This window comes from Solea solea, chromosome 11 (genome assembly GCF_958295425.1).
Source record: "Solea solea chromosome 11, fSolSol10.1, whole genome shotgun sequence".
Classification (NCBI taxonomy): domain Eukaryota; kingdom Metazoa; phylum Chordata; class Actinopteri; order Pleuronectiformes; family Soleidae; genus Solea; species Solea solea.
In genome coordinates this window covers 1527249-1544816 of record NC_081144.1, presented here as the reverse complement: position 1 = coordinate 1544816, position 17568 = coordinate 1527249, and the positions used below count along the sequence as shown (strand labels likewise).

General features: G+C 40.3%; 1 protein-coding gene across 2 annotated transcripts in view; it reads right to left on the bottom strand.

Moving 5' to 3' along the window:
- The window catches only part of prkcz (protein kinase C, zeta), a 125177-nt gene that overhangs the window by 54906 nt on the left and 52703 nt on the right, over positions 1-17568 (bottom strand). The window contains exon 1 of one of the 2 annotated variants that reach the window (XM_058642146.1): positions 3451-3577. The exons of the other annotated variant lie outside the window; for it this stretch is intronic. Within the exon in view, the coding sequence (XP_058498129.1) occupies positions 3451-3487 (37 nt within the window). The 5' untranslated portion in view covers positions 3488-3577. Of the gene's footprint in view, positions 1-3450; positions 3578-17568 lie in introns of those variants that run through there. 2 annotated transcript variants of the gene reach the window in all.

The window sequence follows — 17568 nt, the reverse complement described above, 5'->3', positions numbered from 1 at the left end:
CGTTAAATTGTCCTTTTAATCAGTGTCAAAAAAAGAAGAGGACAGACAAGGCAAAAGATGTCTTATTTAAAAGTAAGTAAAATTGGATTTGATCCGGATTTAGGTGTCACATAAAGTCTTGTAAGGACCTTAGGGGGTTTCCTAAAGGAGATAAGGAAGGACATGAAGGGTGCGTGGCAACCATGGCAACATATCTACACGTCACATGTTTCCTCTAAAGTGGACACAAATGCATTATGACTTTTTTGAAAGTTGGCTGGACGACATTAGCGCTTCTACTTTTCTGGACACACAGTAAAGTAAATCTTCATCAAATCAGACAGTGTGTCGTTGACGGTGCGCTATTTAAAATATTGAAAATGATGAAGCAAATGTGCAGGACGGTTTAGGACCTTCCTTACATCCTCAAGTGATGCGGCAGACATCATAAAGTCTGTCATGAAGCAGAGAAGTGCTCGTCTTTACTCTCCTCTCTTTGTTCTCACGTGCCTCAGTGTTTCTTGTGTTTCTCGTTTCAGTAAAATCAGCATCAGCTCTAAAATATGATCAGTATGAATCTATTGTTTATCGACGAGTATGTTCTCACCTTTGCAACGATGCATTACATCACTGCTCATTAAATCAATACATATATATGTATATATACATATATACTTATATATGTATATATACATATATATATATATGTATCACAATAAGTGTGTCACTTATTGAACATCCAATAAATGAGCATTTAGTTTAACAGAACAATGTTGGGAAAGTTGCTATCGGCATAGAGCAATTATTTCCATTTCTCTTAAACACACACACACACACACACACACACAGAGAGAGAGTGCACTGTGGTTACATAATCAGCAGGAGAGTGTGTCTCACAGCTGCAGTGTCCCATAAAAACACAGATTTCATCTCATGTATGAAACATACTACACTGAATATGTGTATGTATATATATACATATATGTAATATATGTATATATATATACATATATTACATATATGTATATATATACATATATTACATATATACATATATGTAATATATGTATATATATACATATATTACATATACATGTATACATATACATATATTACATATATACATATATTACATATACATGTATATATATACATATATTACATATATACATATATATGTAATATATGTATATATATAATATATGTATACATATATGTAATATATGTATACATATACATATATTACATATATATACATATATATACTGTGTGTGCGATGCAACATGTGTCAAAATATGGGAACAAAATATCTGAGCACCTGGAACATCACTGGTTTTTACAAGAATTGTTACAACCACAAAAAAAATCTACACCATTTCAATTCTGTGACTTAGTTATTTAGATCCATCATTACTGTCCTGTCCTCATTCTCTCGCACTCTTGGTGGACAGCACTGAGGACACTGAGGTTGCGTCCTTGAGACAGTTGGGAACTTACACGTGGATGATGTCACTATTTTTGCACATTATACAGGAGTGTTTCATACTCCAGCAGCTGATGAAGGGTTTTAAACAGCACAGACCTTCAGCTTTGTAAAAACAAAAACGTTCATAAACTATTGAAAATGAATTCTTGTCTTGTCTGCATCACAGGTCTCATATATTTGTCATCTGGTCTGTGTTTCTGACAATTAAAAACACAGAGAGTCAAGAAAGCACAAACTTCCAGCAAGGCCACTCCAACTTTAGTGTCAATACACTCTTCTACCTCGCAAGGGTAAAAAAATCCTGAGTCTATATCCATATCACCACCACCTAATGGTCATAGGTGGACATTTTAAGGCGTAAGGCATGTACTATACTTTAAAATAAGCCACTCACTCACTCACTCACTCACTCACTCACTCACTCACTCACTCATTGACTACTGTTTTATCCTCCACATGAGGGTCACGGGGAGCTGGTGCCAATCCCAGCTGACCTCGGGCAAAAAGCCCTAAAAACAACCATTTACTGTCACAGTCTGGTCAATTAAGAGTGTCCAATCAACCTAATCTGCATGTTTTTCCACTGTGGGAGGAAACAGATTACCCGTGCACAGGTGGAGAACAGAAGGGCTTTTGGTTGAACCAGGATTTGAACCAGTGACCTTCATCTGGGAGGCAGCAGTGTCCACCAGCCACGGTCAAAGCGAGATACATATACAAATATTACCATAAACGCCTCATGTGTGTTTAAAGTGCTCAGTGTGCTTTATGTTTTATTAGTTGAGTTTGAGTTGTTATGGTTTGACCTTAACCATCAGTCGCTTTACAGCCACGGAACACAGTTGTTAGACACTTCTGAGTCATGCTGCTCAAAGACAGACAGACCAAGTGCAGGTAATAAAGGAATCAAAGTCACTTGTAAGGCTTTATATCTGTCGTCTGAGAGAACACCAGGATCTCATGTTGCCACTGTGCTGCACATTTATGGTAAACCACTGATCTGTGTGAGTTCATAAATCACTGCTTTTCAGCACAATAGTGTTTTAACCACTTTGGGCTTAAGAGAGGAAATGAGGTTGGTGATAATCGTTTCCTGGTTATGAATGTGGTTTAGGTTTGAGGCACAGAAAATGACCATCTGTTGCCTCACAGCAAGAAGGTTCTGGGTTCAAATCCTGGTCTGGGACCTTAGAAAGAGCTTATTCACAAAGACAAACCGGTATGTCCTCAAGATATCGCGATCAAACATGTGTCTCGACACAGCTCCTCCTCCTCCCTGTGAGAATATTCACTGAAATACTCAAAATAACTGCGTCACTTTGTTGATATGACACACAGGAAACAACAAAAACTTGCCAAAATGTAACATTCCTGTAACATTTGATTCTTTACAGAAATGATTCAAAGTTTTTCCGGGAAACCAGGCTGCCTTAAATCAAGAGGAACACGCATTTTGACCATAACATTGTTACTGGTCACTTCTCCGGGAAGACTGGAGGTTTTTAAATGGGTTACAAAGATCCCAATCAGCAGCAGCAGCAGCAGCAGCAGCAGCAGCAGCAGCAGCAGCAGCAGCAGCAGCAGCAGCAGCAGCAGCAGCAGCAGCAGCAGCAGCTCAGTGGTACTGAGTACAAGTGAGAGTACTCACTGTAGTTAGAGGTGACAGTGAGCAGAGGACAGCAGAGCCTCACATGCTCCCAGCAAGAATGAATGAAAAAGAAACCAGAACACATTCACTTTAGATGCAGCTGGTGAAAACACACGCTCTGTTCAGCTGTGGAGTCTGAAGTGACCTTGTCCACACAGACTTTAGTTTGCATGTTACTCACAAGAAGACTAAGTATTTGAGTATTTTCTTCATGATTAATATCAATTGCCTCAGCAACACTAGCTCAGATCCTGTGCTTCCACTCACTCTCTCTGTCTGTCACTGTGTGAAACAGATGACCCAAAACTGTCTGCAGTTGTTTCCAGATTCCTCCTACCTTTGACTCGAAGGTAGAAAAGCAGCGTGAGCAGCATCCCTCCGGCTGCACGGCTGTTACCGCTCGCTCTCTCTTGTCTTCACAGCAGAGATCTCATGATGTTCTCCTGCTTCTCCCTCCTTCTCTCTCCGATCGCAACAGCTTCACTTGTGTCTCTTGTGTTGCTCTCCCGTCTCTCTTCCTCCCTCCCCCCTCTCCTTTCTCCTCACTTGCTCTGAACCCTCATCCAGAATGCATGTCTTCATCGTCATCTTCACACTCACACACAAACACACGCGTGCGCACACGTCACACCAGGTAAAAGCAAACTAATTACAGCATCTTCTTTAAATATTGCTTCTGTTTCCTGTGATCACGTCACATGACTGACAAGAACCATCACGGAAATCTGTCAAACTGCTGCAGTTACATAATAATGCCCACAAGATGGCATAAGCAGCCGTCATATAATGCAGTGTTTCCCAACCCTGGTAGTCAGGGAACACTGCCCTGCATGTCTGACATGTTGCCCTGCATGTTTTACATGTTACCCTGCATGTCTTACATGTTGCCCTGCATGTTTCATATGTTGCCCTGCATGTCTTACATGTTACCCTGCATGTCTTACATGTTGCCCTGCATGTTTTACTGTTACCCTGCATGTTTCATATGTTACCCTGCATGTCTTACATGTTACCCTGCATGTCTGCATGTCTGACATATTGCCCTGCTCCAACACACCTGATTCAGATGAACAGCTCGTTATCAGGCTTCTGCAGAGCTTGGTGATGAGCTGACTATTTGAATCAGGTGTGTCTAAAACACGCAGGGCAACATGTAAAACACGCAGGGCAACATGTAAAACACGCAGGGCAACATGTAAGACACGCAGGGCAACATGTAAAACACGCAGGGCAACATGTAAGACACGCAGGGCAACATGTAAAACACGCAGGGCAACATGTAAAACATGCACGGCAACATGTAAGACACGCAGGGCAACATGTAAAACACGCAGGGCAACATGTAAGACACGCAGGGCAACATGTAAAACACGCAGGGCAACATGTAAGACACGCAGGGCAACATGTAAAACACGCAGGGTAACATGTAAAACACGCACGGCAACATGTAAAACATGCAGGATAACATGTAAAACACGCACGGCAACATGTAAAACACGCAGGATAACTTGTAAAACACGCAGGGTAACATGTAAAACACGCACGGCAACATGTAAAACACGCACGGCAACATGTAAAACACGCAGGATAACATGTAAAACAGGCAGGATAACATGTAAAACACGCAGGGCAACATGTAAAACACGCAGGGTAACATGTAAAACACGCACGGCAACATGTAAAACACGCAGGATAACTTGTAAAACACGCAGGGTAACATGTAAAACACGCACGGCAACATGTAAAACATGCAGGATAACATGTAAAACATGCATGGTAACATGTAAAACACGCACGGCAACATGTAAAACACGCAGGGTAACATGTAAAACACGCAGGGCAGTGTTCCCTGACGACCAGGGTTGGGAATTTCCTGGGTGACAGATGTCATTTTTCTCGAGACTCGTCTCTGGAAACAATTGAAAGCACGTTTTCATGGGAATGCTCTGAGCTCTGAGCTCTGTGTGTGTGTGTGTGTGTGTGTGTGTGTTACTGTTTAGCTGTATATTAATACTGTATTGCTAAATAAATTCAACATTTCCCAGAGTGTGAGGGAAAAGTAACTGCAATATATCTCCAGGAAACCAAGCTGACATTTTTCAGCCGCAAAATAAACAGTTTGCTCAGTTTGTGTCTTTGTCACAAGTCTTTAAAAACATAGAGGGATTATTTTCAACACTGTCTGTTTGTGTTCGGGGGTGGAGTGGCTCAGTGGTTAAGACCAGTACTCTGTGTGCAAAAGACATCATGGTAGCAAGTTCAACTCCACCACTGGCTGATTGTACTCAATTCCATTGTAAATCACTTTGGATAAAAGCGTCTGCTAAATGACATGACATATAATGTGTTTAGTGTTTATGTTGATTATAGGGTTGGAACGATTAAACGATTGTTTAATCCATTACTAAATTAATCGTCAACTATTTTGATAATCGATGAATCGGTTTGAAGGTTTATTCACGATTAAAACCAGAGTTCTGATTGTTTGGGCTTCTTAAATGGGAATATACTTAATTTCTTTGCTCCATATAACAAAGAAATCATTAAAATCTTCATCTTCAGGACAAAACAAGACATTTGAGAACATCATCATTTCCAAGTTTGACAAACACTGATCAACATTTTTTAACGTTCTCTGACATTTTACGGACCGAACGATTACTCGATTAATCGAGAAAATAATTGACATAATAATCATTGAAATAATAATCATGAAAATAATTGTTAGTTGCAGCTATAGTTGATTATTATTGTACGATGACACATGAGAAGATATTTATTTATCATATTATTATCATTATTATTATTGTTATTATCATTATTATTATTATATTATTTTGACAAATATTGCAGCTGTGATTTGATTCACAATTGGAACTTAACTGTCATTTTCATGAAAAAAAGTGACTTTAAAGCCACTGTGTTTTTTTCTATCTGCAAAAATACCAATAAACAAAGGTTTAGTCATTTGTTTGAGTCGTCAACAAACAAAATGTATTTCCTTAAACTTTTTGGGGCTTTTGAAATCCTGCAGCACCAGAGAATTTCATCATAATGATGTTTTCACCAGTGGTGTCGTCTGCCAGACGATTCCCATTACAAACATGCCAGGATTATCTGGATAATCACTGAAAATTCTCTGCTTTTTAACAGAAAAACAATCAAGGAATAATTTTAATAGTAAATATAATTAAATTCACCATGTGTGCTCTGTTTTCGTAGGTACTTGCACTCGTGGCCTGGCAACCCACATATGAACGGTATAGCAGAACACACTTCATCACTGGTGTTGACACTTTATTATAATTGTAGTGTATTTGGATGTGGATGTTACACTTGGTTGTACTGCAATCTCAATTAACTTGCAGTTAGTAGTGGAAGCCTAATCACTCTTGACCTTTAAAAATCCAGTAAATCACATTATACTGTTTATTTCTACTGTTTATGCAAAGAAGAACACTTTGCTGCACCAGTAAGTAAAGCTCATGATAGATTGAATTCTGTACATTCTACCAAGATAAATATTGTTTTTTAGACAAACACAGACTTGGACACATGTACGTCTTTTCCTGCCCGGGTCAGTGTTGCAATACTGGGAGGTTGTGCAAGCATTTTCTGCATTCCTTTACAGTGAGAGGAGAACTCTATTCTCTAGGCCGAGCACGGGGTTCTTTTTTATCAAAGCAACTCTCGAGACCTATTACCTTTATCAGAACTGTGGCTGAGATCTGTCTGTGAGGCTCAACAGAAACACACACAGATGATTCCCATGATTCTTGGAGAGAATTCTCCACAGGGAGGAAGAGAGTGAGTGATTGGAAGTAAATGGCTTATCAACCAGTCTCAGAGCGATAAGCTATCGACGAATCCGGCGAGCCGTTTGTGTGTTTCGCCATCAAGTGGTGTCGCCATTACTGGCACGTCGTCTGTCACTTGACCGATTTTCTTACAATTTTTCAGATCTTTTACTCATGAAACTTGTTATAATTGACAAAAACACAGTAAAAAAATAACCAGTGCAGGGCTTTTATTTTCTTAGAAGGAAGAGATTTTCATGTTGACTTTTTTCCAAATGTTTTAAAAAAAATTTTTTTTAACTTCATCTGATGATCAAATTACACACTTATCTCTGGAAATTAGTAAAAAAAAAAAAAATTGGTGTGAAGTGGCCCTGCCTAGAAGCCCATCCCACCATCTGAAGCAATTACAGCATGGTCCAGCAGAGGGCACAGTGAGCACAGCTGTCAAACCTTTGTCTGACATTTTAAGGACCAAACATGGAATTGATTAATCAAGAAAATAAAGAACATTTTTGGAGATTGAAAACATGAGGCACTGACAAAGTTAGAAGTGAAGGTGCTGTTCACACCTGCACTGAGACACAGACACTCTCTGAAAACTGAAAGCATAACACAAGCAAAACTGAGTCCTGCCACTTAACAGCACCTCACAGAATAAAAATCCACACCCACTCGAGTCTACAAATAACAATATATCCACTGCTTTATCTTTATAGACAACCCCTGTTCCATGTCTCATGCGTGGGTGCGTCAATAAGAGCCGGACATTCCGTGACGCAGATGTGCTGCTCACACGTCCCGTGTGGCCCAGACACAAAATCACTGAAACTGAACTTCATACGATCAAAACAAATTGTACAGGAGGATACAAGCAGATCTGTGACATTGTGTCGAATCCGAATTTGTCCACAAAGCAAAACATATTTCATTTTAATGACTTCTTCGGGCTTTAATTTGACTTTGTTTGGGGTATATGGAGCAAAGAAATGAGAAAGTGTTCACATTTCCCAGAAAAAACTAATTAATAATCGATGGATCGACAAAGTCAACACACAGCAGTTCTGCACACAACATAAGGGTCCGGGGTTAAATGGCCACTTTCCTGCTCATGATGAATAGCATTTTTAGCCTCTTTGTCAAACCACTGCACTCTGCATCTACTGTATCTCATTCCTCTATAATGAAGGACTTTGCCCAAAGTGCTTCGACTGAATCAGGAAACAGCAAAGAATAACAAAGTGGAGTGGTGAGGCGTGTATGTGGTGCACCGAGCAGAGGAACGCAGAGTAAGAGAGCAGGAGACTGACAGATGAAGACAGATGAAGGGAGTTGTAGCATGAGAGCGATACAAAGCTATAAATCCAGAGAGAAGACTCTGAAATGAGGCCAACAGCCCGTCAACGGCACTCAGGCGTGGGTCAGCTCGGCCTCACCACGGGCTGGCAGGCTGGAGCGACACCGTTGTTTGTGGATTGGCCTTGTGGACAGATGTGCTGCAGGCCTAACACTACTCACTGCACAGGTTCAATAGCAGGAAATGCAAACTACTCCGTTTCCAGCGTCACAGCGGTGTAACGAGGTCAGCTGGCAGAGACGGCAGAAATGGGACGAGCGGCTTCAAGGTTGTGCTGAAAAGTCAACGCTTATAAATAATGTTGTGGAACAAATACACGGCACGCTGTCATTTCTTTTTACAACAACGTCAGGTAGAGTAAGATGGATGCACAACGTTTGCGAACGGCGCCCCTCGACTTTGGAACGACCTACTTGAGGACATAAGGATCACGGATTCACTGAACTCTTATAAATCACTACGTAGAGACTTTGTCCTGATGTTTTTATCTTGGGTTTGAGTGTTTTTATGACTTGTCTTTATTCTTTCATTTGCTTTTGCTTTCTTTGTGATGTGATGTTCTGATTTTGAGATTTTTGGTCCCACAGTGTTCTGGTTTTGTTTTGTAAACACATGTATTTAAAGATATGATACCAATAAAATGATCATAATATGATATTACCAGACATTATGGAACAACTCATGCTGTATTTCAAACTTGTGGTGCAGAATGAAAAGCGTCTGTGCTGAAGTTTGAAGGACAAATCCATAATTTGGTTTATACTTTTCATCTTTTGGTGTCATTGTCCTTCAAGGACACCATTATTGTGTTCTTGCATGGCTGCCTAACCAGACACACACAACAAAGCATTTGTTTGTGATGAAGTATTGGTGAAGCATTAAAAGTTAGTGTATCTAACTTTACTTTTTCAATTATTCATATCCAAAGTCTTCATAGATTAGTGCTTTTGCCCCTGATCACATCTCTCCAGTACAGAAACATGACCTCCTTGCAGCGGGGAAGTGAAAACAGCGCAGCCAGCCCTGCAGCCAGTCAGAACCTAGTTTAGCAGGTAACACATTTCCCCTCACTTCACATCAAACTGTCTGAGTCATTCTCCTCGTCGTTGTGAGGACGAAAAACCATCTCGCTTTCAATTTGGCAAAAACCAAGCGCAGAATATAAGCTCGTAAGCTTTTCCTTGAGTCCCTGCGCTGCTTGGGGAAACAGAATAAACAACCCATCAGAGAGAAAAATGCTTATGATATAAATGAACTGTAATCCATAAAGCCAGACACAACTGAGTTGTCTTTATATAAAATGCCCCAGTTCTCCGGGAGCTCCACTCATTTTCTTTCTTGTGGAGTTGAGAGAAAGGGGGTTAAAAAAAAGAGGCACAGGTTGAAGAGAGTTTAAAACCATCAGACCTTTTTATCTACATGGTGAAATGACCCACATCTGGTTTATTGCCATGTTACTTAGAGGTTTATTTCCAACCCAGTTAACCAAAATAGAAAGGGGGGGGGGGGGGGGGGGGCACTGCTCCAAGAAGAGAGTTGACTCGGATGCTTTTGAGAAGAATAAGAAGAGCTCGGGTCATAATGTGAAGTCATAGAGTTGAAATATACTAATAAAAGCTGATCAATGTGGTCGTGTTTAAACTATGTGTCTCACTTTTGGCCGTTTTCAGGAAATTGGGGAAAATGAATATTGAATTATCCAATTTAATTACCCACCATGTGATCATCCATGTGTCCTTTTTCAACTTTTTCAACTCAACAAAAAAGCACTTGGTTAAGGCTTTTTACTAAGGCTTTTTACTAGGTGTGGGAATCACAGGGTCTCTCACGATACGATACAGAACACTGGATGTGCCTGGAGCTGAAACAATTACTCAATGAAACGATTATTAATCGATTAATAAATGATTCGTCAACTATTTTGATCATTGATTAATCGGTTTGAAGCTTTTTTCATTATTAAAACAACATTTCTGATTGTTTTAGCATCTTAAATATGAATATTTTCTTTGTTTCTTTGCTCCAAAGAAATCATTAAAGCTGAATCATTTTGGTTCGAGAACATCATCATTTCCAGGTTTGACAAACACTGATCAACCCTAACCCTAAACCACTACACAGACCGCGTGGCCCATCCATTGAATATCCAAATCCATCCTACGCTGCATGCACCAGTTACTGCGTGTTAAATAAAGCTGGGTGACAGTAGGTGCTGCCACCTGAGCCCTCCACCAGCATTTCATGTGGTGTTTACTTCAGCAGCAGCAGCAGCAGCAGCAGCTTCTGTCACACAGAGAGCTGACCGCCAAACCATGGAACAAAGCTGTTCTTTATTCTGAGAGAATCCCAAGAATCAAGCACACATTTACAGAGATGTCACTGGGAATAAGAAGCTTTAATGATCTGGTCGTGAAGTACGAATCGTCTTTCTAACATCAGTCCTCTGATGATAGTATGAAACAAACACATTCAGTAGAACAGCGTGTACTTACACTGCAGCACTGAACATGATCTGATACTGTGCAAGAATGTTATTTGGATCTTGAAAAAGCAAACGCAAACAAAGCTTGGACAGGAACAGGAGAATTATTTGTACAGGAAAGTTTATAAGTCTCTTTTTACTGCAGTCTGGAGAGGGGGAATATTTCATTAGGAAGGTGATAAGGTTTCTAAATCAAGCAGTTATTATTTATGCATGTGCTGATGTGAGCATCCACCGACAGCCACATGAAACAACAAAGAGCTTTAACAATTAAACAAATCAGGAGAAACTGCAGAAAATAATGCAAGCGTTGGCTCTAAAGGCTCACAGACACTTAACAGACACTTAACAGACACTGATGTCATTTCTCCAGCTCACTGTACTTAGCTGTGTACCTTACTCTCATTAGAAGGAGCCATGGTTTATGTTTTTGTTTATGTTTCAGTTCCAACTCTTGGTAGTTTTGTGTAAAGTATTTGAATTACATATTTTGTGTTAATGCATCCATTCTGCCCAGCAACAGTAAATACTATTTTCTGATTGGCTGATAGGTCGCTAATTCGAGACAGCTGTATGAATGATTATTCGATTCATACATTAATTCATTCATACATTAATTCATGTGCGCTGCGACTACAGACAGATGTTAGCGTCCTTTTGAGGTGCTTTAAAGTAAATGTTTGACAAATCAACAAATCAACAATCTCTTCTGACACAACCATTCATCTCAGGTCATCTTAATAAAAGATCTTCAATAGTGTGCACTTCTTTAAATTAAAGAAGGGACTGAATGCAAGTGATATCATCTTTCTAGGTTTTCAAGGGACTATATCTATGCTGAAGTATCGCTATCATATTGAAATGTCAACGCTGAAAACATTGAAATTCCTCCACTCTTGAACATGAGAATATTTCACGAGCACAGAGATGTAAACTGTTACGTTAAACATCCTCAATGCATCAGCATTAAATAACGGTGACTCTCATCCTCACGTCGGCCAAAGTTTAAACGACTCCTCAAAGGGTCCTGCTGTCCTGGCCCTGCATCGACTCACAGGTCCACACGGTACATGCAGCTCACTGAGGCAACATCATGACGAATCTATCAATCAATCCACTGGTTTTTGAAGCAGTCACTCCTGAAGTCAGAGATTCCTCAGTAAGTACAACACACACACACACACACACAGACACACACACACAGAGACACAGGCATAAAGGTGGAGAACCAGGTGCACACTGAGAGATGATCAACAGCTCATTTTGTGTGTGTGTGTGTGTGTGCTTCAGTCAGACCTGAGAGATCCAATTACAAGGCGACAGCACCGAGTTCAGGTGTGAAAGCAGCGACTGCGTCATCACAAACGCATTGTGGGAGCTAATCACGCGGGCTAAATCCATACCACTGGGTTTTTATTTAAACACAGCTTTCTCAGATCAAAGCAGTCTGCATCCAATCTGTATTTCAGAGCTTTTTTATTATTATTATTTCACAGCTGAGAAGAACCAGTCAGGAAGTCAATGCTGGAAACTGCGTCACAGTTTCTTTGTTTTTTTGTAACCAGAATAGATCCAGCTGTGTTTCTTTTCAGCGTCTTCATTTTGGGAGGTCCAAAGTGTTGGTTCAGTGTGGACAGCAGGCAAATATGGAGTCGACTTTATGCACTCACTCATTCATTCGCACACAAGACAAACAACTATTGACTCTCACATTCACACCTCCAGTCTATTTAGAGTGTCCAATTAACCTCTGCATGTTCAATATTCAATACTTTATTGGAATTTGTTTCAGTGGGGTTCATCCATCCATTTTCTACCACTTTATCCTCCACATGAGGGTTGCAGGGGGCACTGTGCCAATCTCAGCTGACATAGGACCATAGGTGTCCATCACAGGGCCACAAAGAGACAAACAACCATTCGCTCTCACACTCACGGTCACTCAATTTAGAGTGTCCAATATACTCTATATAAAGAAGATAGAAAAGAAGTAAAGTCTAAAAAAACAAAGTCCAGGACGCATTTTAATTCCAGGAGTGAAAATTCTAAACAACATATAGTTTCCATTTGTGACTAATCTATCTAATCTGAGCTGTGTGTTCTGATGAGCACTATTGTCTCCATATCACACAAGAAACATGTTGCAGCTGAGGCTCAAACACACACTGTGATCCTGGACAAAGTAAATGAATGAAGAAGCGAATGTTCTTTGTTTAACTGGCTCAATATGAGCTTCCTGTTCTGTTTACAATAATCCAGATGAACTCTCTGGCGGAGAAACCCTCACTATCTCAGTGATGTTTTCTTGGCTGGGATACACAGTAGAACGTAGTGATTGCCCAAGGTCAGTTTACACCTAATCACATACTGTACATTACTGTTCTACATTTGGAACTGCACATTTCCAATAAAGGAAAGTCTGACAAAGACTAAACAGAAGCTTTTAATCCTCATTTAACTTATTGATCAGGGCTGATAATTGCCCTTGTTTCTAACAAAAACACAACAGATAATGTTGAATGGCTTCACCGACATAAACTCTATGCACGAACCAATAAAGAACAAGAAGAAGCAAATGGCAGAGTGTTTCCATCCTTTCTGGTAAGCGATGGCCGCCGTAGTTCCCTGACGATTTCGGGTGTAATGCTAAACAGAAGTGATGGCATTTTCTTTTCACCGTCAACCAAAGCATTGTTCTCTCTGTTGTGGAAACGTCTGCAGAGAAGGAAAAAGTAGTAAAACAGTGGAACTGGCTGAGTTGTGAAACCTCTTCTTCTCTGCAGATGTTTCCACAAGAGAAAGAGTTCATACAAAAATGAACGTTTCCCCCTCTGTTATGAGCAGAGTGTGGCTGCTGGCGAGTACGTGATGTCATCGGGAGAATCTCAACGCTGGTTTGTCGCGTATGGTGTGAAAGCAGGATAAGACTTTTGTCACCCTTAGATGTCACTAATTCTCACAAATGTTCATACACTGGCCCTTTTATATATACTGTGCTACTGTGGAGCTTTAAGAGATAGTTCAATAAAACTAAATTATGAGTCATTTCTTCAGAGGTAATATATTATTGTTTGTGACTTTATGTGTTTGAACGAAATGGCCGAATAAAAGACAATAAAAGACAGCCCTTAATCAAACGTATATTCTTTACAACACAATCCCAGCGCTGTCTCGGGAAGGAGAGTCCCTCCGTCACCCACGATGCATCACTCTGGTCAGTATAGAAAACACAGTGTGTCAGCGGCGGGAACAATAGCACTCTGCTGTGCCACCGTCAACACTCCCATAACAAGGCCTTCATTGACATCTTCAGAACTGTGTTAGCTCTGTGCTGCTGCAGAGATACACCGACATGAGAGTCCAGATAACTTCAGGAGAAATGACCACAGGGTGCAGGAAATGTCAGCGCCAGTATGAGCTTGTTACGGCGGACTCTCACACTTGTGCTCTTAAACGTGACTTCTTTACAGTGTAATATTTGCTCTTCTACGATCACGACTAACCAGTTAAAACTGAATCAAGATATGCAGTAACAAACTGGACTCGAATGACAAGGGTACAGATTGAAATGCCAAAGCTCTGGGTCAGACTTGCGGTTTTGTGTCACCCAGTCAGCTGACTGTCATGGGGGAGCCGCTCTAGCTCTGGTACCTTCAAGGGAAAGGTGCTTCTCACATCATCCGGGGACTTCACTTGTCTCTTCAAGCGTCACAAACTGTGTATTTCTCTTTGTTCCTGTCTGGTAGTAGTGTTTACATTTTTTCTATTTCCGACTTAACTTAATTAAAACATTTGCTCACAAATAAATGCAACTAATGTCCGTCCTTTTAAAGATCTGTCGAAACACTTCATGTCCTCTACAGCATTAGACGTAGAGGACATGAAGGAGCTCTGGTTAGCAAATGACAAGTTCTCCCACTAATGGTATACATCCTATATCAGAGGTGACGAGCTTCTGCATTCAGATCAATGCTGGAAAAGCTCCTCGGATGCTTGGGTTCTCAGCAGCAGGGGGAATGTGTGGGTGTGCTGCAGTGCAGCAGGGAGGCCTGACACATTACAAAACCACTGTTGCTATTTCTGGAGCGTGAGATGCTCATAAGTCAAGACGTGTGCTGAGTATTGTGGGTGTGGAGCCCAGGATGCATGTCCAGCTGTTCTCATTAGCGCCACCACTACAGAGGACGTATGACATTCTCATCGCTTCTCGTCGAGTTGAGGTAATTAAGTGAGGTGAGTGGGATAATGTCAGACGTGCACTGTGCCTGCTAAGATCTGAAGTCACTGTGAGCCAGACAACGGAGACAGACGTCCTTTATAGGCCATTTTCTTTCAGCAAAGAAACATGAGTTTTCATAACTCACAAAGCGTGTTAGGTTATCTGGAGATATCACTGTTGGAGCACTCAGTCCTTCAGTCTAACCCTTTATCCTCCACATGGGGATTCCAGGTGACGTAACATGAAAGGCGGGGTCACGCCCTGAACAGGTCGCCAGTCCATCGCAGGGCCACACAGAGACAACCATTCACTCCTACAGTCAATTAGAGTGTCCAGTTAACCTCTGCATGTTTTTGGACTGTGGGAGGAAACCGGAGAACCTGGAATGACACCATCAGCATGTGTACTGGTCCCATGTAAGCCTCACTTTTATCATGTTTTTCTCTTTGGAAATGACTCGATAACACAGACAGAAAAAAAATTATTTCATAAATAGCTTTCACTCGATATCAATTACTGTACTGTATGTTTTGGATGCTTATTATGACCCAAGATCAACTCCCGTGTCCTTACCAGAGTCTTGATTCTGCTGCGTCTAAGTAAAGAAAAGTTGCCAAATGCCTCCTGGATGCAAATAAAAAACTTTAAACATATGGTTTAGTCTGTCCTGATCACACCAGAATTCAAAATAGTCATTCAGTTCAATTAAGTAATAGATGTTTTTATTTTGATTTATTGGAATTGAGTTGTGTTTGTAATAGAAACAAGTATTTTACTCACTACTGTGTTTTTTTCAGTTCAGGACCAGGTTTGAAAAAAACGGAGACAAGAGTCAGATACGTCTCTTCAGAGAGCGAGAGAGAGAGAGAGAGAGAGAGAGAGAGAGAGAGCACAACATCTCTTCAACTGAAATGTCACTGAACAAAAGCGCTGTAGGATAACAACATGACATGTTTGATCCAGTCTATTAACATTCACTCTCTGCGTCCACTGACCCTCCACGCTTTGTCTTTCAGTCGTGCCCAGACTAAACTAAGTCATCACCGACACACTGGCTCCCACACTCTGACAGCTGAGTGTGGTGATGCATGAAGGACCTGCATGCTGACGCTCTCTCTCTCTCTCTCTCTTACTATCACACACACACACAAACACACACAGAGAACGTTAAACAACAACAATACACACACATGAATGACTCGATAGAGAAGTGGAAAAACAAGAGTCAAAACCTTTTTTATGCAATTTTGGGCAATAAAGCTGATTAAATTCTGATTCTGATATACATACACACACTCTGAAAGACAATGTTGTGACGTACTGTTCATGTCTTCTTAGTGTTAACGTCGACATGTTTCGTTACCGTGGTGAAGTGTGTGTGGCTACAGGTACAATGGTTCTTCAGAATCAGTATAGAGCACAGGATTAAAAGTGTAGGTCATTAGGGATGCAGGGTATCGTCGCAACCGCATTGGTTTTGGCAGATACTGGCTTTACAATGTATTATCAGATATTGACAAACATGCCAAGATATGAGTTATGACTAAAACAGCAGGCTGAGTAAACTGCTATCTCTTTGACTTTTGTGCTATAGCCTATTCAATGTTTATGTTTATTTATTTTGCACAATAAAGACAACTTATATTTACATTTGCTGCGACATAATTAGGCAACATTTTAGACCTCTGTAAATGTAAACAAGAACAATGTAAACAAACCTGTATCTCACTGTTGTATTTACATTTGAACTCCATACCAGAATGCCTAAAGCAGGGCTCAGCAATATTATATACATTATTATATATATATATGTATATATATATATATATACATATATATATACATACATACATATGTATATATATATATGTGTATATATATATATATATATATACTGTATATATAATATTTTTCAAATCAACCGCATACCGGGTCAAAACATAATATTTTCATGGTAAATTTAGTAGATGTGTTGGTTAAGACAAAACAGTAAATTGAACTTACCACAGGCTGTTACTAGGGTCTTAAAATGGCTATTTGACTCAGTTAATATTTTTTTTGGAAGCTTCTTTTTATTTTGTGAAGAAAAGCAAAGAATTTAAAAAACATTCAGATTTTTGAATTCCTCTACTGGGTTGCATATTTATGAGGACCTTTTTTAAGGTTAAGTATAACAACATTAAAGAGCTGAGAGATTTACTGGGAAATAAAGAGTAGTTAACTAGTAGCATGTTGCTACCATCACTGGACTGACGTTACATAAGGAAAACCCGACCCAGACAGAGCTGAGGATTGGTTTTAAGACGTTCATCCTTTCTCTGACAGCATGACACGTTTGACTCCCTACTGTTCACGTGAGCTCCGCGACGACAGCTGGAGTCACAACAGAAGCTGCTGCTGCTGCTGCTGCTGCTGCTGCTGCTGCTGCGGTGAAGTGATTCACTGACATGATACCAGCCAACAGTGAAGGCAACGCAGACAACAGAGCAGACAAGAGCAGCAACTACAGTTCAGTGTGGAGGTGACACAGGTGTGACAGACGGTGTGTTTTTATCTGTGTTTTTATCCAAATAAAATCATTTTCTCCTGGAATCTCTTTA